The 25,222-nt window shown below is 54.6% G+C and overlaps 1 protein-coding gene across 3 annotated transcripts in view; it reads right to left on the reverse strand.

The window, feature by feature from the left end:
- Positions 1-1,459: 1,459 nt before the first annotated feature.
- PTPN5 (protein tyrosine phosphatase non-receptor type 5) overlaps positions 1,460-25,222 on the reverse strand; it is a 54,633-nt gene continuing 30,870 nt past the window's right edge. For all 3 annotated transcript variants that reach the window (XM_032359222.1, XM_032359223.1, XM_032359221.1), the window contains 12 exons: positions 15,645-15,838; positions 14,982-15,089; positions 14,665-14,742; positions 13,956-14,197; positions 12,589-12,778; positions 10,195-10,279; positions 6,504-6,583; positions 6,172-6,309; positions 5,556-5,666; positions 3,267-3,427; positions 3,064-3,177; positions 1,460-2,644 (listed from right to left, as the gene is read on the reverse strand). In XM_032359222.1, the coding sequence (XP_032215113.1) occupies positions 2,551-2,644; positions 3,064-3,177; positions 3,267-3,427; positions 5,556-5,666; positions 6,172-6,309; positions 6,504-6,583; positions 10,195-10,279; positions 12,589-12,778; positions 13,956-14,197; positions 14,665-14,742; positions 14,982-15,089; positions 15,645-15,838 (1,595 nt within the window). In that variant the 3' untranslated portion in view covers positions 1,460-2,550. The remainder of the gene's footprint in view (positions 2,645-3,063; positions 3,178-3,266; positions 3,428-5,555; positions 5,667-6,171; positions 6,310-6,503; positions 6,584-10,194; positions 10,280-12,588; positions 12,779-13,955; positions 14,198-14,664; positions 14,743-14,981; positions 15,090-15,644; positions 15,839-25,222) is intronic.

Here is a 25,222-nt window from a genome sequence, read left to right on the forward strand (position 1 = left end):
GCCGTCCTGCTCTGGGCTCCAAAGGTGGTAGGCTCTGACCCTTCTTGAGGAAAGAGGGGAGTTTTACCTTTGTGTGACCAGTTCCTCCTAACCCTTGAATGCTGCGTCCACGTCTTTGGGGGTGAAGCTGTGCCTGGGCTATTGGCGGGCTGGTCTCCTCCTCCTTTTGCCCCAACAGTGGAGCCACCAGGAGTCACGGGTTCCTTATATGTCTGGCCCCTTGGGGGCGATCCCTTACTGAGGCTCCACAGCTGTCTCAGCTAGACTGGCACGCTGCTTTGTGGGGAGGGGAGTGGAGGAAGGGAGGCTGGAGCCAAGGTGGGAGGAAATGCTGGGGTCCAGGCGTGTGGGCGGGAGTCCAAGGGTGGTGGTCCAGGTTACTTTTCCTGTTCCCTTTTGGCTGAGGTGCTGGTTCTCACTGCTGGTGAGTGGGTCCTCTCTGAGCCGAGGGACTCAGGGTAGAGTGTATATGTGTTTGTGTGTGTGTATACGCACACATGCGTATACACACATGTACATGTGCCCACAGGCCAGTGGGGCCAGGGTCAAGGAAGTTGGCTATTTTGCAGAAATCCTGGGGTGACTGTTCTCCTTGTACTCTGTGACTGGTGCCTGCACAGCTTGAGTGGCCTCCCAGGGCCACCCTGGGGGAGGAGATAACACTGTTAGCTCCCCCTCCCCCAACTCCTACAGCTCAATCCTCATCTGGGTGGACCATAGGAGGCTGTTCAAGTCTTTCCCTGTTGTTTCCTCATTGTCTGTAGTGGAGCTGGGTGCTTGGACCCTCGATCAATAAACACAAAATTCTGATACCTCCTAAAGACCCACTGGTTGGTAAGCAGCCCTGCCCTGGACCCTCCTGTGCCCTGGAGTGACACCCTCCCCCCAAAGCAACCCCATCAGAGCTACTTTTGCTGCCTCCCTGAGGGCAGGGTTAAGAATAGAGCAGGAGTGTCTGGTATGGCTCAGGAGCCGGGCCTAGGGGCAGAGTGTCTGGGCCCCTCGGGAGAGGATACTCTCAGCCCCGGCCTTACAAGGGAAATTTCCAGGATGCAGCTGCTGTTGGGACAAGTCAGGCTCACGGGATAAGTGGGTGGCCAAAAGGGAGGGGCCTGGCTGTGACCTGAAAGTCTCCGCTCTAGCAGAAGTCTCTGCCAAACACTTTGCCTTCTCTGGAAGCCTCCCACCCCTGTCCTTGAGGCTCCCCATGGTCCAGGGCTCCCGGATGGGTTGGTGGGGGGGCAGGGGGAAGGTATAGGAGAATCCTGCCAAAATCAAATGGATTTGGTCTATACTTCCAGTCTTCACCGGGGGCACCAGGGAGCTTGAGAGAGAGAGAGAGAGAGAGAGAGAGAGTGTGTGTGTGTGTGTGTGTGTGTGTGTGTGTAGAGGGTGCACAAAGACCAGATTTTGGGGAGGCAGGGGAGGGAGAGGCAATCACACAGACCCAGGGGTCTAGTTTTGCTCAAAATGCTCTGTTTATTGCTCTATTCAATGACCACGAGCAAATTATAAAAAGACACCAAATGTCTCTGTCTGCCGTGGAATAAATATTTAAAGTCAGCAATAAAAACACGTGGCTCCAAGATAACACATGTTGCCAAGAGTCATGCACGCCCTGCTGCCGGGCTCTCAACACACGCATGGACACGGGAACACACGCAGAGCGACACGCAGCGGGACTGCTGGGAAGGCTTTCCCACAGGGACACAGAGAAATGTTTCACACAGATCTGGGGCCCAAACCCCACCCCGCCCTCAGAGCGCCCCCTTCTTCCACGCCCACTGGGGCCCAGGTCCTCTGGGTTCACAGCCACCCCCCTCATTCTTCCTCCCATGCCTCACAGGCTGGTCACTGCCTCCTGAGGGCATCTGACACCAGGAGGTCACCCTTGCTGTGACATTCCACCCTCCCCACCCCAACCCAGAGACCTTTCCCCCAGCTGAGATCTCTCAGTCAACTCCTCAGGAGCTCCCCATCCGGTCCCCATAAGTGGGGCAAAATGCAATCTGCTGCATGGGAAGCGGGGGTGGGGGCCCGAGGCAGGTGCCTTGGCCTGGGCTGCTTTGGGGCTGGAGCTCACGACCCCTTTCCCGGGCTGAAGACACAGTGGCCGGTATAGACAGCAGAGACGGGTAGACAGAAAGACACACTGCGGCAAGACACTTGGGAGTGCGGCACAGAAACGTTTTGGATCAAGTAGCAATGGAACCATAGTTAAAAACTGAGGCCCCAGGTCTGCATGGCGCGGGTCAGGCCCCAGGGCCCCAGGCCTGGCCTGGCATATCCCTCCCCCTCTCCGCCCCCCTCCCCAGTATGTACAGTAGGAAGAGCTATATTGGGGGGGGGGGGCCTGGGGCCAGGCCAAGGCTGATGGAGGAGGAGGAGAAGGAGGAAGGAAGGGAGCAGACTGAAGAGAAGGAAGCAGGAGGGGCAGGGATGGGGGGGGGCAGGCCAGGCCAGGCCCAAGGCAGGGCTCTGCCCGCGGCCAGGGTGGGGGCCCAGACTCAGGTTGGGTGGTGCCCAGAGGACCTCAGGGCAGGAGTGCCATCACTCTGGGGCCTGGCGGGACAGCTGCTTCTCGTAGAGGCTCATGACATGGTGCACGAACTGGTATTGCTCGCATGTCTGGATCATGCCGCCCCTGGGGGCAGAGACACATGGGGGCATGGGGTTGGACGGATGGGCTGTGGGAGGGCGCCCCCAAACCCTTGACTACCAATCACTCGCAAGGGGTCTTGTCTTTGTGTAGAGTGGAAAGTCTGATCCCTGCCAGCCACCCCCTCTGCTCCTTCCTGCCCCTCCCCACACACACAGATAGCGGGACAGGGATGGCATGCCCCTCTACCTCTCGCCCCTGCCCTTCTGCTCACCAGTGGTGTTCCTGTTCCTGTTCCCTCCCCATCCAGCCTCCAGCTGTCTGGATCCAGCTGTCCTCTCCGCTCCCTACCTACCAGGAGTCCATTTGCCGTGTGTCCTCTGGCCCCTGACCTCGTGCGTGCATCAGTTTCCCCCGACTGCCCCTGGTTCCCCGTGGGCCCCCACCCCTGCGCCTGGGCTGACCTGTCCTGGCGGAGCTGGCACGTGGTCTTAAGGATGTCCACCACTCCCTCGTGCCTCAGCTGCTGGCAGCAGATGCTGGTGGCAATGAAGCAACCCGTCCTGCCGATCCCCGCGCTGAGAGCGGAAGGATGCCGGGTAAGGGACAGAGCATCTTCAGTAGTAGGGAGGCCACCCTGCCCAGGGGGCCAGCCGCGGAGACCCACCTGCAGTGGACGATGATGGGGGCACAGCGGGGCCCCTCCTGCTGGGCTGCCTCCTCCACCTCCCGCACCAGGTGTAGGAGTGGGGGCGCCCGGTCTGGGGTTTTCTGGTCGGGCCAGGACGTGAACCAGTAATGTTTCAGGCCTCGCTCTTCAGTCCCACTCTGTCCAGGAGACAGAGACCCACCCCAGATACACGTGAACTCTTAGACCCCACAAACCAGCCCACAGAGGGGATGGGAGGAGCAGCAAGAACACAGCAAGGAGGACTCAGGGAGTGGGACTGACGGCCTCTGCCGTCTACACCGTGTACAGCTCGGTGGCATCAGAGACCTAGAGCCAGCTCGGTAGTGAAAGCTCATCAGTGATGCTGGCACTGGTCTTCACTGGCCAGTTCTGCCCCCGCAACTCCAGGATCATCCAAGAGAGGTGGAGTCCCTCTCCAATCCACTCCTGTCCTCTGGTTCTTTATCTTGACAAACCGCCTGGTCACCCATTAGTCCCTCAACTCGGAGTGCCGGGACTCTCCCTCTCCCATCACCGCTCTGCTCCGCCTGCTCTCCCCGGCAAGTCTTGTCAGTTTTCTCTCCTCTGCGCCAGCACAACTTCTGCTTTGGCCTTTATCATCTCTGCCATCTCTCACTCTTCCCTGACTACTCCATCTCCAACATGGCCAGACGTGGTCTGTGTGCAGCACCAATCTGGACAGGCCGCTATTCCGCTCAGAACCCTCCCAGGGCTCCCGCTGGTCTCCGAATAAACCCATTCTTCTCAGTCTTCAGTCTGGCAAACAGGATCCATGGTCCAGGGTCTAGACCTCCAGGCCCTTCTCCCACCCCTATATACTAGTACTCAATGCTCCTGCATTCCAGTGGTCTGTAGATAAAACCGTGCCCTCCCCCTCCCCCCACACTCTCAAGGCTAGTCTATCTTCCATGCCATTCTTTTTTACTTTTTTCTCTGCCTGGGACATTCTTCCCCCCCTGTTTGCCCCATAGTCAATTCTTATTCATCCTGCAAAAGCCCAGTCAGCACCATCACTTTCAGGAAGCCCTCTCTGAGCACCTTGGCTAACAGAGGGTCGGTCTTTTGTTTTCTCATCCATCACTAGCTTGGTACTTACCATCTGTGGGTGCTCCTCTAGGAAAGAGTACAGGCTTTGGACAGCTCTATGTTACCGAGACACAACCCAGAATGAGGCTTAGGGTGGGCGCTTGTAAAGACTCATGGACAAAAGTAAATGTCCCCAAGCTGTCCGGTGTCACCGACACAATGAGGCAGCCCTCACCTCACTTCCGCCTCTTTCCAGGAAAGCAGAAAGCTGGTTCCTTGGGCCTCTAGATTATCTGGCTATGGTGGCTACCCGAGCCTCAACCCCCACCTCCTGGTTCTCTCATGCCCTCCGGCAAGGACTAGATCTCAGAGTGTCTCAGGTAGTCACTGCCCTGCTGGGGCTGAGCGCCTTGACACCTCACCTTCTACCTTCTCCGGTGGGAGAGGGCCCATCAGAGGGACAAGTCTCAGGCCTTGAGTTTGACCCTGTGGCTGCCAGTGTCAGTAGACTTCAGACTGTTTCTGGATAGAGCACCAGATTCCTGGTGCCTGGCTCACCTCTTCCAACCCGTGGGGTTATGCCATTGGGCTCTACTTTCCCCAAACATGGGTCTTATTTCTCAAAAACAGAACCCATTAATCCTCCTGATTCCAAAGGAACAGTCTCCTCTGTTATGCCTTGCACGGAAGAAGCACAACTTCAGGGTTGGAGGGTACCCCCACCACACACACACTCTTCTGGGCTGTTCTGTATTGTTCATATAGTATATGCCTTTTTTTTTTTTTTTTTTTAAAATCTTTTTTGTGTAACCCTCATGTCCCTGTGAAACCCAAACGTAGCAAGAAGCGCCTGCCCTCTGGTGTCCAGGTTGCGTACTACAGGAGCTCAATGTGACAATGGACCTTCTGTTTTAAGTAAGGACAGTGCTGGAGGCTTATGGAGATCCCTCATCCAGGCAGTCCTGGACTTGAGCGTGTCTGAAGCAGAGCTGGAAAGCATTCAGAATGACAGTGTAGATACAGAGAATCCAAGAGCTTTAAATGCAACTGAGGTTTCCTCATGCCTCCGGTCATCCACCCCTCCCCCATCCCTGCTTATGGATATACCCTGAGAATGCACAGGCCTGGATCTCAGCTACAGCAGAGTCTTGGACCCCGTTATCTGTGGTGTCCCCCGACCCCTGTCATGGCCCTGTCCCCCATATTCCCCACCCGGCCCAGCCCAGCCCCTGGCCTCACCCTGAGGGAGATGAGTCGCAGCCGGTAATCCTCAGTGTGAATGACTTTCTGCACGATGATCTCCACACCGTCGTATACCACCTGCTCCTCCGGCCAATACTCAGTGCACTTCTGCAGGGGCCCAGACCAGCTGCTACACTCACAGTGCCCGCATCCTCCAGTCTCCCCAGTGCCCCACCAGGGCCAGCAGGGCAAGATATGAAAGGGCAATGGGTTCGCAATTCGAGAGTGCAGAGTTCAAATCTCAGCTTCGTTACTTCCCCCTTCTGAGCCTCAGGTCCCTCTGGCAAATGGGAGTAATACCTACTTCAAAGGACTCCTCTGGGGATTCGAGTAAATGGGCTGGCACTGGTACAGGAGTTGCCAGAGTGAGCCCTGGCTGGTGGGGAAGCAGCCAGGCAGCCTGTTTCCCATCACAGGCTGGCCCATCTACGTGGCCCTGAGCAAATGACCTCACCCCGCTCGGCTTCCCATGTCCCCACTTTGGCGGCAGGCTACCAACCTCCCAAGACTGTCCTCAGGAGGAATATGGAAACGAGATGCTCTGCGAAGGGCACAAAGTGGGGGACCCCTGGGAACAGCACAGGGGAGTGGGGTCGGGGTGGGGGAGGCCTACCTCGTTCATCTCCTCGATGTTGGTGATCATGACGATGATGGGCGTGTGCTCCTGCCACACCATGCGCCAGAAGTCCCCAACCGTGCTGACGATGGGTCCCTGAGTGGCGATGTACACCTTCTCCTCCCCACCATAGCCCTGCGGCCAGCCAAGTCCAGGCTGTCAGGGCCGGATGCAGTGCTCCCTGGGCCTAGTCCCCACACTCAGGCCTTTCCCTGGGGGGTAGGGGTTGCTGGTGGGAGCCACGCTGGCTTAGGGCCAAGCCTGGAAGACAGATCTTGTGGGCTCGGGCCTCCCTTTCAGGGAGAGGTCACAGGGATGGGGCTACATACCCGGATGTAGTTGGCATTGATGTAAGAACTCAGAGGGTCCTCAGGGTCTGGTGAGGTCAGACACACTCTGCTGTGGGGGTCTGGGGCGGGGGGGAGACAGGTGAGGCTGGTATTTGACAGGTGCAACAACCCCTTTAGGGCAGGGCCCCATCTTATCGGGCCCACTACAGGGCACCTGCATTTCTTTTGAGACTCTTGAAGTTTCTCCTTCCCCTGCCCACTAGCCAAACACTGGCCCATCTCTGTGGCCCTGGCTCTCTACCTCTGTGGCATCAGTGCCTGCCCCTTGTCTGTGTCCCTTAAGCTGCCCTGGTCTCCCCGTGCCTCATGTTCTGGAGAGGACAGAGTTAAGTCAAGTAAAGAACGACCTAGGAGACACATCCCTATTAGCAGTGACAAGCGTTTGGCACACACGGTCACTAATGCGCTGGGTCTACTTGAAAAGCACACAGTCTTCCTAAGCCTCAATTTTCCTATCTGTAATAAGGGGGTAAAGCTGCCTACTTCCTACAGTTGTTGGAAAGATAAATAAGAAAACAGCTGGGAAGGTGTGATGTAAACCGTAAAGTACTTTGTAAATATAAAGGACTGTTGAGGTTTGGGGGTAGAAAGCCAAGGGAGAGCCCAGGGATGGAAGGTGTGGAGCCTTCCAAGCCTGCCATCCAACAGTGGGATCTCAGCAGCCGACGCACGTGTGCACAAACAGCTTTTTTCTTTTTCTTTTTTCCAACCCATTCACACATCCAATCCCGCAGTTACAGAGTCTTACACCCTCCTGCCCCTCTCCCTGGAGTAGAATCTGTTCTGTTCCAGCTAGAGCCTCCCTGGATGGAGTCTTCTTTTGGCGGTGAGGAGATGGGACAGACACAGGGAGGCTGCGTGGGATGTTTGGGGAGGTGTTGGGGGGCCCAAGGCCTGGTTTCTGCTCTGGCTCTGTCACCAGCTGCCTGTCTTGTCCCTTCTCTGGGCTTCCCTTTCTCTCCTGAATAGGGAGGGCTGAACTAAAGATGTTGCCAGCACCCATTTCTGGGGCTCTCCAAGGCAGGACAGGGGAGCTGGAGAGCTGGGTTCGAGTCCTGATGCTATGACTTGCTAGTAGTGTGAACGTGAACCACTAACTTAGCTTCCCCTGCTCTGCCTGCAGACTGGAGACATCCCTTCCATCCTAGCCCTACTGGTCTTGTAAAGGTGAAAGGAGTGAATGGTAACTTGTCCCCAGGCCAGTAACTTAGCCCGACACGCACTATGTAGCCCAGAGCTGTTATGACTGCATTTATTACCAGCTTTCTTAGAAGTTAGCAGGTAGAAAGAATCCCAAACCAGGGAGGGGAAACAGGAGACACTCATAAGCCTCTGCTCTCCAGCCCTTTTATGCCCAGCCCCAAGGCCTGAGGTCCTGGCAGCTGATCTGGGGATGGGGCAGCAGAGGAGGAAGGGGAAGGGAAGGCAAAGCTGGGTGGTCCAGGCAGAAGAAAGGAACAGGGAGGGAGTGCTGAGGGACGGGGTCCCTTTTTGTGGATACCTGCCCAGATTAGGGGCCAGAAGTGGGCACAGCACCCTCGGGCCAGACATCAGGGCCTTTGGCATGCACTGGGGACACGATGAGCCCACTGCCTTTGTGCCTGGCACTGTGCTTGAGGGCAGGGACTCCTCCTGCCTGCCCCCAAGTACTAGGCAGGCAGGCAAGCAGTGGGTGGTCTGACAGCTCCAGGCTGGGTGTGACGGCCCAGTAGGGTCACAGTAGGGGACACCATTCTGACCGATTCCAGGGCACAGGCCAGGATGGGGCATGGAGACATGAGGTGGAGAGGAACCAGCTGATCGAGGGTCTTATAAACCACGCTTCTAAGGCTAGACTGGAACACAAGGAACACAAGGGTGACCATGACAGTGTCTAAGGAGGAGAAGGACACGACTGGATTTCTGTTTTGCACCATTTCTGTGATAATGGTAGACGACGGGCAGGAGGGCAGAGTGCAGGACTCAGGAGACCCGTCAGGAGATTACTGCCTGGCCCAAGGCCAGGGGCATTACGTCAATGCAGTCTTTGCAAATGGTGCCCCTGGAACTGGGCAAGAGAGACGCTCTAACCCACAAAAGTCACATGGCAGTGAGGATGGAGAGGGAGAGCTGATCCGAGAGACGTCCATTTGTTCGTTCGTTCATTCATTCATTCATTCATTCATTCCCTCCCTCCTTCACTCAGATAGGAGCAGAAGGTCTACTATGAGCCAAGCACCTTTTTGGTATTTGGGAAACACAGTGGCAAATGCAGAGAAATCGCTCCCTTATATCTCGTCTTCTGTGCTGCCAGCTGGGGTTACCGGTCAGTCTGTCCTATGAACTGCTCTTGGATCTGTTCCTCCCAGTAGACTGGGAATTCCCTGTGTCTCATTCATGCCTCAGTTCCCAGCTCCTGGGGCGGGGGTTCAGCCAATGTGTGCCAAATGAATGAGAAAACGAGCCTCACAGCACCCCCACGCTGGCCCAGTGTCTGAGGCCCAGGGTCAATTCTTGCTGGCTGCGGAGGATGCTCTGTGGGGGCTCCAAGGCCTGGAGGCTCAGAGCTGAAGTGGCTCAAGAGCTTTCAGGGATCCAGTGGGGACCAGGAGGAGAGATGGCCTGGATCCCGCCCACTGCCACGGGCCATTCTGAGTGAGCAGCAAGGCCCTGGGTTCTGGGGGACCTGAGCCCCTCCCTCCACAGGGGGTTGGTTGGTTGGAAGGTGATAAGATGAGGAAAGAGGTGAGCAGCCCTGAATAATGCATCCTGGCCTTAAATGGTGCTTTGTTTAACCGGAACTACCTAGAGACTGTGTAACCATAGCAACCACAAGTCGATATTTTAAAAGTTAAAAATAAGTCATGACATCTTACATGTTGTTGGAGATGCTGATGGCAAAACTGCTTTTTTAAAGCCTCGTTACTCCACAAACTGAGTGGAGTAGGTTGGTGGGGATTCACTTTCAACAAGTCACCCCCTAAGCTAGCCCTGGGGCCTGGGGCCAGAACTTGGCAAGGGTGACAGGCAGATAGGGGCTTGATGAAAGTTATCTGAAAATGACACCCCAGGGCTGAAAGAGGAGTATTAGGTCACCTGGTCTAACTGCCCTCAAAAGGGGAAAATCCTTCTCAGATCTGCCAGGGGATGGATCATGCAACGCCACTTGAATACCTCGAGTGGCGGGGAGCTCACACTCTGGCAGACAGCTCATTCCCTTGTGGGGTGGCTCTTGCTGTTAAGAGGACTCCCAGTCAGACCCAACTCGACTCAAGGTAGACAAAAGAGCTTGCTTGATTCCAGGGTCAAGGAGGTTCAGGCTGAAACTCAGTTCTGCACTTCCTAGCTATGTGACTGTGGGTGAGTCACTTAACATCTCTGAGCCTTATCTTCCCCTCTTTAAAATCTGCCCCTTCTGAAGAGATAAAGAGGCCTTTAAATTCCTGTCCGGGAGCTGCTATTATCTTCATTCTTTCTCTCCGGGTTTCCACAGCCAGGGCAAGGGTGAAGGAATGAATTCACCTCTGCCCTCACAAGGGGGGGCCTTTCTCTTCATTGGGTACCCCCAACCCTCCTCCTCTTCTCCTGGTGACTCTGGACACCTAGCTCTAGGGTTGAGGTCTTCCTCAGGGCGAGGGGCATGAGGCGAAGGTGAGCCCATCCCTACCCCCTGGGGCGCAGAGTTACTCACTGGGAAGGATGGTTTTATACCGGTTCTTCCGCACCAGCCCAGGGATGTCATACTCCTTTGGATCCACAAAGTTCATGGGGATTTCCTATGAGAGCAGGACACGGGGGTGTTACCAGCTGTGGGCTCTCACAGACGTTTGAATCCAGCACTGGTCGGCCCTTAACTTCTAGCCCAGACACTTGCTTGAAAGCATACATTCATTCAGTGAACATTTACTAGTAAACGAGTCTGCATGTAAAAAGCACTGTAAATCGTGCCTGGCACATAGGGAGTGTATAATAACAGTTATTATTACAACTGTTGATCCAGAGCCAGCCTGGCATGTAGTAGATGCTCAGTAAATGGCTGATGAACAAGAACAAGAAAAAAATGTGACCCAACCAATCCCCGCCTCCTACCACACGCCCAGAGCTGCAGTCCACCTGCGTGGCTTTGCAGATCCGAGGGCCCACCCTGGACATCCCCACCTCAGGAGCTCAGCTTGGGCAGCTTGCCTTGTGAGAACATCCACCCCGTCCTCCTCTTCCTCTGTCCTGTCCACCTTAAACGACACCTCCTCCAAGAAGCCTTCCCCAATTCTCTGGCAGGCAAGAAGCCTCCTTCTTTGATGTGTTTGAGCTTCTCAATCTTGCTTTGTGTCAAAAGCCCCAAGTCCAAAGTTCTCTGCTCCTGGGATCTGGTCTTTGTTTCTGCCGCTCCCCCAATCTCCCCATGCCGCCCCCCCTACCCCCCCCCCCCCCGCCCCGCCGACAGGGGACCTGCTCTCCAATTACATGTCTGTCTCTCTTCCCTGCTGTGAATACGCCCCTTGCCCTCCTGTCTCCAGGTCTGAGCTCCCAGCATTCCTTCTGACCTCCCTCAGGTTTGGGAGCACTGTTCTCACCTTTCTCCATCTGTCCAAACAGTTCCCAGCCTTTAAATCCCCTCTTGCGCCCTCCCCACTACTCCTGGGGTGACTCCCCAGTGCCTCTGGCTTCTTTGCTCCCCCTTCCACCTGTCCACATGGCTCAGTGTCTGACCCCAGATAGGTTCACAGTGTCCACAGTTTGAGGACATAGTAAGTATGGGCTTCAAGGATCACTACACTCAATTTCTAGGGTTACTATGAGAATCCACACCCCCCCAACCAACATGTACAAAAATGCCCATGAAGTGAGGGTAGAGGCTGTGTTCCCCTGTCTCTGGGCCAGAGTGACAATGATCTACTGAACAGGAAACACCAGAGAGGATGCAAGCCCCTTCTTCAAGGGGAGGTGAGGGTGGTGGGAACTTACAGCGAAGCTGAGGGTGGGGTAGTTGGGGAAGACTTTCTGGAAGCATCCAGTGAGGGGATGATGTGAGCAGATGCCTGAGAAGAGAAAGGCCTGGGAGTGGGGGGAGGTGGGGGTCCAGTTTGAAGTGGACAGTCCCCGTAGGCATGGGAGGCTGGCCCAACTCAGCTAGGACAGGCCATGCCCAGCCCTGGAAAATGTGGAGCTGTGGGTCAGAGGGCGGCAGAGGCTTTCTCAGAAGAAATAGCCATCAGGCCCAGGTAGGAGACAAGGTGGCCTGCGCAAGGGAAACTGAGGGAGGCACATGACTGTCCCATCCCCCTGGCTTCTCCCAGGAGGGGCTCTCTCCAAATACTCAGGGCCCCTTGCCCTTTTCTGCCCATACTGGTGGGTGAGTTCCTGGATGGGTGAGTTCGAGTGAGGAATGCACTTTTGGGCCCAAGCCCCTTCCTTCCTCCTCCTTGGGGACCCTCCTGCAGAGAAGGAAATGTAGGGGTACACCACCTGGGGTGGGTAGAAAACTTGTTAATTCCTAGGATTAAGAAGCTCGCTATTGCTCCGCACCTAAGCCTCAGTCCAAGCTGAGTTTCGTCAACAAAAATGAAGGTGATATTGTCATCTCCCACATCTCAGCTAACGACTGGCTGAGCGCTCAGGCAGGCAAAGCAGAGACGTCATTTTCTGGGCCCCTCTAAGTCCATCAGGAGGCAGCTGGAGGCCCTTGCAGGGGTCGCGGGGGCTGGAGGTGACCGGAGAGTTGTCAGAGGATGAACAGTGCTTGGAGATGTGGGGCAGCAGGAGGGAAAACAACCGAGTCAGAAGGAAGGCTTTCTATCTATCACTTTCAAAGCACAGTGCTGGGCAGTTAGGACTTGGGGATGACACTGGACACGAGTCACTGGGCTGAGGGCTCTGCACACATTAGCCATCTCTTTAACCCTCGCAACATTCGGTGATTTTTATCCCTATTTTCCAGACAAGAAAACTGAGGCTCAGCGGGAAGCAGCTTGCCCAAGACGGCAGGAGAGCTCATGGACACCCCGCTCCACTGCCTGGCTGGATGTGTGACTGATGTAAGAGGCAAGGTCTGCCCGCTGTGGGTGGCTGGCCTGGGGGGACTCACAAAGAACTCTGCCTGCAGCAGGAAGGGGTCCAGGGCCTTCTCGTGAAGCTCCTCGGCCTGCAGGACCCGGGAGGCGCTGAGCAGGTACTCCCGGGCTGACTCCTCTCGTGGGGACATGAGGTAGCCAAAGCCCTCCTCATTGCAGCCCGGTGTGCACATGTCCAGGGTCAGGGAGACGTTGGAGCCCCTCCTGGAAGGACCGGGAAAGGGGGAGCACGTCTCAGAGGTGGGGAGGTGGGAGAGATCCAGAGTGGGAGCAGGGGGCCACCCAGGAGAGGAGTGGGAGGGGCTCCGCACTCCTGTGCGAGGAGTACGAGTCTCAGCCCTGAGACTGAGGCCTGACTTCCCATCTCCTGCCTCCTGTGGCGGAGCCACTAACCAAGGGAGGCTGGGGGCCCCAGTTCCAGAGGTTCCACCCAAAGCTACCTCAGCAAAGCCCTCCCTGGGCTCTCTTCTGTCACTGCTGTCCCAGCCCTGTGTCCCCAGGCAGTCATGAGAGTGGGCACCTGCCTAGACCAGAGAAGCAGGGCTCTACTCTCTGTGTCGTGGCCTTAGGCCCACCAGTCCTGGGTAAGGCTGTCAAGGAGTCATGGACATCTCCTCCAGGAGAGGTCAGGCCCCTTGGCTGTCAGGGGAGGAGGGAGTCCCGGCGCAGAACACGGCAACACAGATGTCTGCACTAGACCAGCTCTACTATCATGTTCAGGGTCTACGGCCCAGGGCAGCTGAAAAGCCCTCATTATATAGGAAGGGAAACTGAGTCCCAGAGAGAGGACAAGAATTGCCCAAGCTCACACAGTAAGGAGATGGCAGAGCTGAAACCAAGAGAGAGGTTTTCTGACTCCTCATCCAGGGCTTCTTCCATGATGTCGTATGGGTTACGCAAACCTGGTGTGATCTGGCTTACCCAGCAGGATTCTGAAAAGAAGGTGGTGACACCTCCCAAATTATGCTCTAGGGAACTCTATGGGACACTCTATAGAAGTATAGATGTAGGGTTCACTCTATGGAAGTTGAGGAATGCCACATGCTACCCCCTTGACGATTTACAATGAACACAAGTGTTAAAGGTCCTGACAAGTCTTGTAATAAACGAACCTACCCAAACTTGCTTGAGTATGGGAGTTTACGTGTGACTGTACACATGTGTACCTGTGTATGCCTATGTGCTCCTGTGCAGTAACAGCATTTACCTTGGGTCATTCTGATCTACGTAATCAGACCTGAGAAGCATGTGTCTACACTGGTTAAACCATGAGACTGGCTCTGACCTGGCCACTGGGAGTCAGAGTCAGGCACCTGCCCTTCTGATGCACTGCTGAGACCTCAAGAGCCCATAGAGCCCACCCCTCCTCTGCCCTTCCCACCTTTCCTGTAGACCCATGGACTTGACAGTCAGTGAGGCAGGGTCGGCCTCAGGCTTGATGTCCATCACACAGTCAAACACAGGAGTCTCAGGGACGGGGTCCAAGTCCAGGAAGTCATCCTCGGCCTTCTCTTCCATCCACTCTGAGTAAGTGAAGGAGGGCTGGCGGCTCACTGACTGGCGCCTGTCCTCAGGGGGCGGTGCGGTAGGTGGCTCTGGGGGGGCCCTCAGGAGGTGCCATGCCTAGTTGGGAAGATAAAGCATCATGGACCTGGGGCCATGCTGGCTAGCCCTGGAGTGATGGGGCAGACATAAGATTGAGCCCCCTGCCCTCAGTGAGTCTAGAACAGCCCTGCTTTCCTGGGAGCGGTGTGCATGGCACTGTCCCCTAGATGGGAGCTTCTAGCCCCCACCTAACCCCCTGCCCCCTCCCCTGCCTGCCTTCAGTTTCCTGGGGATTGAGATCTTCTTGGAGGGGTGTGGGGCTCCTACACTAGTCTCCTCTGGCCTTGGTCCTTCCCTCAGCCTAGAACACCGCAAACCCATTTTCAAGAAGAAGGTACCCTTCATCCCAGGTTGGGCACACTGGTGGAAGGAGACAGATGCCCTGACCTAAAACATCTAGCTTGGAGATTAGATGGGAGCTGGTTGGAGCTGGGCCTCTGGGTCTGAGGAGGGGAGCACTGAGGTCAAGTTAGCAGGCGCCTTACCAGGGTGGTAATGAGGATCACACACAGAGTAACCAGCAGCAGACTGGGGACTTCCCAGGTCCCAACACCCAGCCAGGCCTGGGGAATGCGAAACAAATAGGTCAGGGGGTGGTGGGGACGCAGTTCTCATCCATTCTGACAGTGACAAAACCGAGGCTCTGAAAGCTGCCGACCAGGGCTGGGTGGGGAGCAGGGAGAAGGGTTTTAGGGGGTGTGGAAGTATCTTCTGAACTCAAAGAAGCCCCATCCAGGGCTTGGTGACACTGGAGGTCCCCGGTCGCTCCCTCCTACCTGGGAGCTCCCTGGAGCTTACTCACCATGGGTCCCAGCTGTTCCGGGAGTGTGAACAAGGAAGAGAGGAGGTCTGTGGCATTCTGTGACCAGATGGGGCCATAGCCGCTGAGCCAGATCACCCCGCAGGCAAGCTGGGGGAATGCACTGAGTTTGGAGCCTGGGCTTCTCGCCCTCGTATTCCCCCTGCAGAGCTCGCCTGCAGCCTCACCTAGCCCCTCAAAGTCCAGACTGTACGGCTGAGGGACGAGGCCAGGGGCTTCGTGCATGGAGAAAGCCTCAGGACGCTCCCTGCAGAAAAGCTGACTGGAGGGAGCCAAGATAAAGCCCCTCCCAGAGGGGATCTCCCCTCCCCAACCAGGTACATACATAAAAGGAAAAGTTTCCAGAGCTATCTCCCTAGACAGGAAATCCTCGGAGAGATCCCTGCAGGCCTGGCTGCTGGGGAGCCCTAAGTTCCTGCTTCTCGGCTTAGGGAAGGTAGACTGTGAGGGTCTTAGCTAGCGAGGCTATAGCTGAGAACCCCAGCCTCCTCCACACACCGGCCAGAGAGCTTCGAGTCACCGAGGGGCAGACAGAAGGCCCCTCGTCCCCCACGAGCCCCAGGCAGCCATCTTGGCGAGGACGTGGTGGGCTGTCCCTCCACCTGCCCTCTCTCCAGACCCTCGTGAGGCCCGAGGTATCCTTACCAGGAACTGCGAGGCAGCCAACAGGCACAGGCTGCTTCTGACATGGAGGGAGTGGCTCCCGGTGCCTTGAGGTGGCGGCTTCTGAGCGGGCTCCGAGGGCAGTGAAGGCGGCAGGGGCGGAGGCATCTCTCTGGGCGAGTCCATGAGCCCTTCGGCCTGGTCCAGCGCCTCCATCACTACCGGCTGGGGGAGACCTGTGGAAGGTGGACAGGCGCCTGGTGACTCGGGCCCCGGCGACCCATGGCAGGCCGCTCCTTCTGGGGTGGCTGTGGCTTCCTCTCAATCTGGGATCAGTCAGCGTGGCTCCACTTCCAGCCGTCACCCTCGATTAGCAAAGCAATATTCACCTACCTTCGTCAGAAAGAGCTAAGTGTGGGTGGACAAATTATTTCTCTTTTATTTCTCCAGTAACAGAGTTAAAATGGCAGGAGGTTTTTCAGGGAGTTAACATCGCTGTGTTTACGCAGTTTCATTCTTTTCCATTTCTCAAGGAAACAAAAAACAACCACCTCAAACTCAATTAAAAGGGAGAGAGAGAGAGAGAGGAAAAAAAAGACACAGCATAACCAGGCCGTGACCCCGAACAGCCCTCCCACGCCTGCCTTCCAGATTTTTGTCTCCTGTGGTCTGTGGCCTGACTAGGGCTGGAGGCTGGACCCTGGACAAGATCCCGGCTATGCACCCCTTCCCACCTCAAGGCCCCACACTGTGGGGGCGGTGGGGGGTGTGTGGAGGAAAATCTTGGGGTATAAAATCAATGTCTAATGTCTCGATCTAGTTCTGAGTCTGTCTCTAGTTGTGTGACCCTGGGAGAGTCACCCCTTCTCTGGGCTTCGGTTTCCATACTTGGGGGGAAACAGAGGTTCAGCTCGACCCTTGGGTTCTGTACTGCTTTATGGAGCCCTGGTGCTTTCTCAGAAGCAACGGGTATTATCAAGAGCTCTGAGTCCTTGGTATGGGAGCTCTGCTTGTCCCCATTCCATACCCTGGGTTCCTTCTCAGATTATTTCAACACAGGGTTCCATGAGTAAAAACATGTGAACACCACTGGCTTAGATCTGAGGAACTGGCCGTAGAGAGTCTCTCGGCATCTACTCTGGTTGAGTCCCCGGTGTTGGATGTCTCCATTGGAAGACACAAGGTTTATCCTACTGCCGAGAAGAGAGGGACTAGCCAAATGGATGTTTAACAGCTTGACAGTGGGATGGGGCTGTCCACACAGCACCATGTAAATGGGACAATGGACTCCTTTCCCAGCTGGGTGACAACAGAACACCCCTACCCAAGACCATGTGAGGCTAACAGTTTTTTGTCCACATGCTTGCTTGCCCACTGGACAAACATTTACTGAGCTTCTTCCGTGGCCTGGATCACTGGTGTGGTGCAATGGGCCCAGGTCCTGGGGACCGCTCTATCTGGGTCCTCCCAGGTTCCTCCTTCTAGATGTTGACCTGGTGCAGCTCCCCACGTAATGCGATCTAGCCACACTCCTCGCAGTTCCTCAGGTAAGCTCACCTACTTGCTCTGCGCACCCCCGCCCCCCATGTTTTGTACCTACTAGTCCCTCTGTTCGGAACATCCCTCCAACCTCCTGCTCCCCTCCCCTGCCCACCCCCCCACACACACTCTGCCAAGTTAACTCCTCTTCACCTTATAGAACTCACATCACATGTCACCCCTGAAGCTGGTCCTCCCCTGCCACATTTTTCCTAGCATGCCCTGCCTCTCACTACCACCAGTAGCAACAATACATCTGGAATGTGGGAGACTCTGCTCTGAGTGCTTTATGTATGTGTGACGGTCTTCCCTCTTCACAGTACTCCTATGAAGTCAGTACGTCAGTGACTGTCATTTTATAGAAGAAGATGAGGCACAGGGAGGGTATAAGACTCTGCCCCGGTCATTTAGCTCAGAAGTCATCGAGGCGTGTTCAAACCAAGGCAGATAAATGGGCTCTGGCTGGGGTTTGTAAAATTATTCACTGAATATCATCTCTCCAACTTGTCTGTAATTTCCATGAGGGCAGGAGTGGAGTCCGTCTTGTTCATCATAACTGCGTCTAGCCAAGTCCTGACAGGTAAGCCGACAATAAATATTTCTACCAAAATACTTGTGTGCAGGATGGTACGCCAGTGTTAACCACTCAGTTTTCTTACCAGATAACTGGGGATGACGATACCTTCCTCGAAAAGCGGTGATGAAGACTATAAATACTATAAATGAAACACTCAGAATGGCACCTGGCGTCTAGTAGGTGCTCAATAAATGTCAGATTGTAATAACAACGTTAGCTCCTAATTCCTGCCTTCACGAGGCTCCCAGTCTCATGGGGAAGACAAACCAGTAGATACACACCCACAATCCACTATAGTCATTGGAAAATCCAAGTGCTAGGGGAGTCACTGAGCACACAGCTCAGATCCTGGCCAGTACCATGAAAAGGAAAAACTGCTGCTAAGTATGGATCCTGCAGGAAGCCAGAACTTTCCACCGTTGAGAGGCAGAGGCTTGACTGCTCAAGAGGCGAGGTCAGAAAAAGCAGTCAAAGGGTGATGCCAAATTCAGAAGGGCGGGAGGGGTCCAGGGCCCAGAGGTCACCTGGCTTGGCTCTACAATGCATAACATGCAGACTGTGGGCTAGTCCTCCTGCTCCTTGGGATTCAGTTTCCTCCTCTGAAAAAGAGGGGCTTGAACTTGAACCTGGTGCCTCTCAGATATTTCTGCCCCCCTCAGAGGAGAGGGGACATGGGTCTTCAGGAGAATAACGGCAAGCTCTCACGGTTTTGGACCCTGCTGCTTTGTTTTAAAATTCATGGGTGCTCTGGGTTCTATGCTATGGCATATCTGTACTTGTTTTGATATTAAAATAATGGGCTTTCCCCCCCTCCCCCAAAGCTTTGAGTCAAATTTCTCCTTCAGGAAAATGCTCTACAATTTATCCCGTGGCTTTGCCCTCAGGGGTACACGCACCCCAGTCTGAGAAGCGTGGAACCTGCCGGCAATAAGACATCATGCCGCAGTTATAAAAGATTCTGTAAATGAATATTTAATATCACGGAAGGAAATTTTGATGGTATGGTGAAAGGCAAGGTGACAAAACAGTATTATCTCCTCGGCCTTAAAAATTAAGAAAATACAAATGTGCGAATAAGAAGGTGGTAAATGCCCACCATAAGATGAAAAGTTAATGTGAGATGCTGCTTGGGAAGCACACTGCATGGCAAACTTCTGGCATACAGTAAGTGCTCAATAATTGCTGGACATGGTAAATAGAAAGAATAGAAGCCAGGTGTTCACAGTGGTTCTTTGGAGGAGGGGGAGAGGAGAAGAGGGCTTTTTGTCATTGTTTATATATTGTCAGTTTCCTCCGATACATATACACATACAGTGATATGCAGATACATAAACACACGTGTGCCCAGACGCATACACACATATACACATACACATGTATTTATATATAGTGGAAGAAATATTTAGAAGAGGGATCACTGCTCTGAGTTCGGACACCATGAGGTCTTGTTAATACTCCTGAGTTCTAGGCCCTGTCATACCTGTCCCACCTAAATGCACGAGGTGGGACATGAGAGTGCGAGAGTGTACGCAGCTCTGTGACCCACCCAGCAGTGTAACAGCCACTCCCAAGACAGGCCCTCTGATGATGCGGAGTCACCACTTTTCTGTATAAAAGACGGCAGGTCGATTGCCTGGCACCTTGCGGGGGCTGAAGGGGAACGGCAGGCTGGTAGGACCCTGTACGCCCATCTCAAAGAGAAAAAGTGAAGGCTGCTCTTCTGTTTTGTTTTGTTTTGAAATCCAGAGGGCACCTGGCAGTGAATCCAACTGATGGGTATTCACTGAGCACCTGGGAGACGTTGTTACCCTTCAGAGCAGGCTTTACTGAAAAACTGTTCTGGGCAGAATGCAGACGCTTGATTCAGGAAGATGCGTTTTCAAAAACACCGTATATTATGCATGTCGTTTTGGAGGGGGTCCACAGACTCTGAGTTAAGCACCTGTGATCTCGGGTGTGGGGAGCAGACGTCTGTGAGAGAAAGCAGTAGAAGCAGGGGAGGTAAAGAACAGGCTCAGGAACTGTCTCTCTTTTAGTCTCTGTTCATTCAGGCATGAGCCCAATACACACAGATTGGGCACCAACTGTATACTTCTCCGAGCCCTGGGCCAGGGTCCCAAGACACAACAGTGAACAAAACAGTCTCTACCTGCAGGCACCACAGTGGTCCTGGCCACGTTTGTCCTTTCGGCTTCCGGTTCCGCTCCTAGAGATTATGATGTCAGCTCTCGCCCTTGCCCTGCCCACCCTGCTACTCGCTATCCTGTGGTGGGAGCGGTACCCCTCCCCGGGCAGGCTCCGCACGGTTCACAAAGTGCTGCTGCACACGCAGTTGCGTTGGCTTCCCTCGGCAGCCCCGTGAGGCAGACATTAGCATCATCAGCCCCGTTTTGTCGGTGAGAGGCGGCTGCTTGTGTCAAAGGCTGGCTTTTCAATAGTTCACAGCGAGGTAGCTGCCTTGCCACGCGTGAAGCCCTGACTCAGAGGCAGCTCGCTGACGACGCTGTTAGGCAGGGCTCCTCCCGGACTTGCCTCCTGCGCAGGGTGGAGGGGAGTTTCCAGGCTGGCAAACGGAGGCTGAGAGAGGTCAGATGGCTTGCCCAAGGAAGCCAAGACCTGGGATTCAAACCCAAGGCTTCTGGACACAGAGTGATCTTTCCAGGCTTGCCCATTTGCCATACTGTTTATCTGGAGGGGTCACTGCAGCGAAGGAGGGAGGCTGTGAGAGTCTGGGAGGGAGGGAGGAAGTCCCCGCATCTGGGGGAATCCTGAACCCTCATCGGCTGCAGGGGGTGGGGGTGGTAGTGCTGCATTTGTGCCTCACCACCCCCTCCTCCGGGGCTGATGGCTCCTCAAAGGCTACAGAGTTGTGGAGGGAGGAAGCCTGGAAGGCAGGTGTTTGGGATCCTGGCCTAAGCTCTAGGGACTCCGGGGAAGGCCTGCAAGCAAATAGCCTTCAGATTTTACCTGGGGCATGTGGAAGCACTGTGATCCCCCTCCTGTCACCTAGCACCTGAATCCCACCATTAAACTCTGCAGCTACTGTGTGCCCTGGGGCTGGCGCCGCCTGAGCTCCGGAACCGCGGCTGCTCCTGTCAGTGACTCATCCTTGGAGCTCACGGGCTGCCAGCCCACCGGAACTGGAGCAGAAGGCTGGCTCAGCCTGTTCCTGTTTACATGACAAAGGAGGTTCTGTCCCATTCAGCTTTTCTTCCTTTCCCAAACACGTCCAGGAGTGACCTCCCAGCCATGCCCACAGACTCTGGGGGTGGGGGGGGCCTGACCAATAGAGCAGCCCACTCAGTCCCAGCCTGGCCTCTGGAATCAGTGACAGTCAGAGTCTGACAGGCCCCGAGGGGCATCTAGTCTAGTCTGCTAATTTCAGGGGGAGAAACTCAGGACCAGAGAGGGGAAGGGGCTTACTTAGGTCACAGAGCTGGGAAGCAGTAGAACTGGGATCTGAACCCAGGTCTGTGGGCTTCTACTATCGAGGATCTTTCTGTTATTCCACAGAAGGATCTGGAAACCCTACAGAAGATAAGTCAGGGCAGGCCAAGCAAGCCTATCCTGAGGTTTTGCTTGGGTAAGCCCCGACTATAGAACCAAGGGAAGTAGGGGTCCCCAGGGGATTTGCGAAGGGATAGAAGAATCTAGAAGGAAGAGGCCCAATCAGCCATTTATGCCACCACAGTGATCACACTACTCAGCCATTCCCCCGGGAAAGGGACAGCCTGGCCTCAATGGGCCAGAATTCTGTCCTCCCTGGGAGGCTAGAGGGTGGCCTCCATTTTCTGCTACCTTTTGGAAGGTATGTAGCAGGCAAACTAGGAGTCAGAGGGGATGTGTTGGGGGGTAAGGAGATTCCCCAAAATAATGTTTTCATTTTTCACAAACATTCACCAAGCACCTGTTCCACGCTCTTGGGGTGTTTTGTATCTTGATACTAATGGTGACCAGCAGGACTCCTAGGTGTGAGAATAGCCCTGACATGTGCACATGCGGGCACACACCCACACCCACACACATGTGCACACACAAATCTAGCCCCACCGGGCAAAGGTAAACTGATGGTGGGTGTGGGGTTCTGGAAGTGGGCACTGGCTCCCTACAAGCCCTCTGCCTCCTCAGGCCTGCTGATCAGCAAGCGAGCAGGCTGCCACACTCACAGAAAGAGGCAGAGAGATGGCAAGAACCGGGCTGGCCTTGAATACCTGCTCTCTCATGGTAAGCTGGCTGAGGGTAAGGCCCGAGTCTTCCGAGCCGCTGCACTCCCATGGCAGGATGGCTTGCGAACAGGAGAATGACTCTGGCATACGAAGATTCTGGACTAGGACCTGGGTACCCACCATTTATCACCATTTATCAGCTACCTGACTTAGGTGGGCGGCTTACTCTCTATATAACGTGATTCTATGGTGGTTTTCCAATGTGTCTGTGAATTCCTCCACAATCTCCGTTTGCTGGGTAGTAGACCGAACGTCCCCTTTCCCTGCCCACTATCCCCAGATTGGATGATTGCCCTGAAGATGGGAATGTGGGAGGTGATGATCTCTGACCCGTGAGACTAAGTTAGAAAAGTCCATTTAGCTTCTGTGGCTTCTCTCTGGATGCCTGCTCTGGAGACCTTCAGCAGTCATAGGAAAACATCTAGCTGCCCTGAGGCTGACTTGTGAAGAGAGCAACAGAGCACGCGACTGAGAGAGAGTGAACGCATCAGACCTACTAGGTGCTCAGGAAAACTGCAGACTGAAAAGCAGCCCTCAACTCAGCACACAGGCCAATGCAGTAGGAGGGGACCCGCGCCAGAGGCCCCACGGGATAAATGAACTATCACATGTAAGGGACTTTTGTGTTTCAAGCTGATGTTCTGTGAGCGCCCCTCAAGCAAGGTGAGAATCTGTACTAAAAAAGAGGTGGGGGGCAGCTCTATTATGCTCCTTTCTGTCTGATGCAGAATTCTCCAGAACTTTCCTCAGTGACTTGCTACAAGCTAGGGACCCTGGTTCTCAGACTGCCGCAGAGTGCAAGCTCGTGGGTGTGAGGTCTGGGTCACACAAGCTCTGCTTCCTCCAAGCCAATTCTCTTAAACAGCCTACAAGACACGGCGCCAAGCACCCCCATGACTGCTTTACCAACACCAACTCATTCAGGCCTTATAACCATCACAGGAGGTAGGTAAGGGGACAGTCCTCTTTCACAGACAGGAAAACAGGAGTTTAGGAGGTTAAGTGACTTGCCCAAGGCCACCACAGCTCGTGGAAGGCCCAGCCAGGCCTCAGACCCAGGCAGCTGGGCTCCTAACCAGACCCTGTGTGGCCCATCCCTGGCTGGATCTCCAGTACTTCCTCCTCCTGCCTATCAGGGAAAGTCAGTTTGGGAAAGAGCTGCGGCCCATTCTAGAACACAGGGGACAGGGGTGACCCCGGAATGGAGGGGACAGGCCTTCTCTCATCAGCACCATCACACCCCAGCATTGTGGCAGGGTGGGGGGAGGCTCTTCTAAGGGCAGGGTGGGCAGAGAAAAGTAGGCTTGGGATGAAGATGAGAAGTCTGGGAACTCAGGTGTCCCACGCTCAGTCTGGAGAGGACGTGGTGAACGCGGGGTGGGCAGGGGGTGCTGGAGGCTGTGTACAGACCGCTGAGAGGCTGCGCTGGGGAAGGGGGCGTGGCAAGAGGCAAGAACAGAACCCACGTGTGAATGCTCTCAGTAGGCCGACTTAAGTAATAAGAAATCTCTCTAGAACCTGACTCTTGGGTGCTATCTTCCCATCTCCCAAAGTGGCTCTGTTTCCAGGAAGGTCGTTTTTTGTAGTGGGCTCTTGGCAAAAGTTTAAGAGTCACACAAAGTTCAGTTTGAGGCCAGACTCTGCTGTTCACTACTTCTGTGACCTTGGATAAGTGACTTGTTCTCTTCTCTGGATGACAGATATGTTAAGACTTGTTTGTTGGATATTGAGGATACCATAAAGTAAGACATACAAGGCGCTGGGTCTGGTGCCCGACACATGGTGAATGCTCCATAAACAGTAGCACAATTTAGAGAGGAGGAGGAAGAGGGGAAGGGAGGGAGAGCGAGGGAGAAGCAGCAGGCAGGACTTCCCTTTCATCTGCCAGGTGAGTCCCCCAGGAAAACAATGGATGCCCTGACCCCATGTGGGCAGAGGCTGTGAGCTGTAGGCTGGCAGCTGGGGTTGGAGGATGGAGTGGGCATGCGCTGAGGGTGGCAGGAAGGGGGAGAGGAGTAGTGTTGTCTCTGCCAGTTAATTAAATCCAGAATGCTAACAAGCATTCAAAACAAAACACAACTCAAGTAATCTTTGGATGGGATATAATAAAATGGTTCTATCTGAAATTGCAAACAGCTTTGTGGCTGCAAACAATGGCTTAGTTTTTCATGCCTCTCCAAAGCGGAGGTCCAGAAGTACGAGGGTGAAAAGGGTCAGTGAAACTCTGAAGGTACACCTCCCCCACCCACCCACCGTGGCTTCCCATGCTCAGAATTAAAAGAACCGACAGAGAGGCCTTAGAGTGAGGGGGTATGAGAAGTCTAAGTGCCTTATTAGACTTCAGCGCAAATGCATGGGGAGGAAAGGTCAGACTTGAGAGAGCATTTGGTCTACCGCCCATTTTACAGATGAGGAAACTGAGGTTCAAAGGCTGAGAGGCAGAACCAGGACTGGCACACATGTCTTTAACCCTCTCATTCAGTTCTTTCTCATTACGCCAGCATGGGAAGCTTCCCAGGGGCTGCCAGTGGGCATCTGAAGGGCTGAAGCCAAAGGCCTGAGTCCTGGCTTGGGGTTCTTTGGTGGGCCCTGGTCAGTGCCCCCAGAAGTGTAGGCAAGTCCAGTGGTAGGAAGGGAGCGGGAGCAACCCCAGACTCCCCAGGACAGCAGCGCCCTCCCATCTCACGCCTCCAGAGGCCGCCATCCCAGGTAGGCCCTCTGCAACTGGGGAGGATCATGATGTTGGTAAAGTGTAAGGAGACAGCAATCATAGTCCTAGGTCTGCTTCTCCTAAGCTGTGGGGCCCTGGGCCTTCTGTAAATTCAGACTGTGACCAGGGGTCTCTAAGGGCCCTTCTGGTGCTAAAGACACACCTATTTAAAAAAAAAAAACAAAACAATTAAAAAAATTTAATTCAGTGGTCTCCCCTCGTTCTTAGGATAAAAACCAAACTCTTTGTCATGATCCTCAGTGAAGACCCAGCACACGCTGGCCCCTGCTTATCTCTGTAGCCTCTGCGCACACCACCTTACTCCTATTTCTCTCTGTTCCAGCTTCTTCCAGATCCTCTGCGGGAACTGGCCTGGGAAGCAGAAATCTGGAAACCAGTGGTTCTGTACCAAGAAATTCTCACACAGTCTGTAAGGAGGTACGGAAGTCCATGCTGTCTGTGGTGGGGGTGGGAGAAGTGGGGGGATCAAAAGTACAAATTAAAATACATGCACACAAAATCTCACCACCCCTTCTGCAAGAGCTCACGGAGACGAACAAAAAACATA

The sequence above is a fragment of the Mustela erminea genome, chromosome 9, assembly GCF_009829155.1.
Source record: "Mustela erminea isolate mMusErm1 chromosome 9, mMusErm1.Pri, whole genome shotgun sequence".
NCBI lineage: Eukaryota > Metazoa > Chordata > Mammalia > Carnivora > Mustelidae > Mustela > Mustela erminea.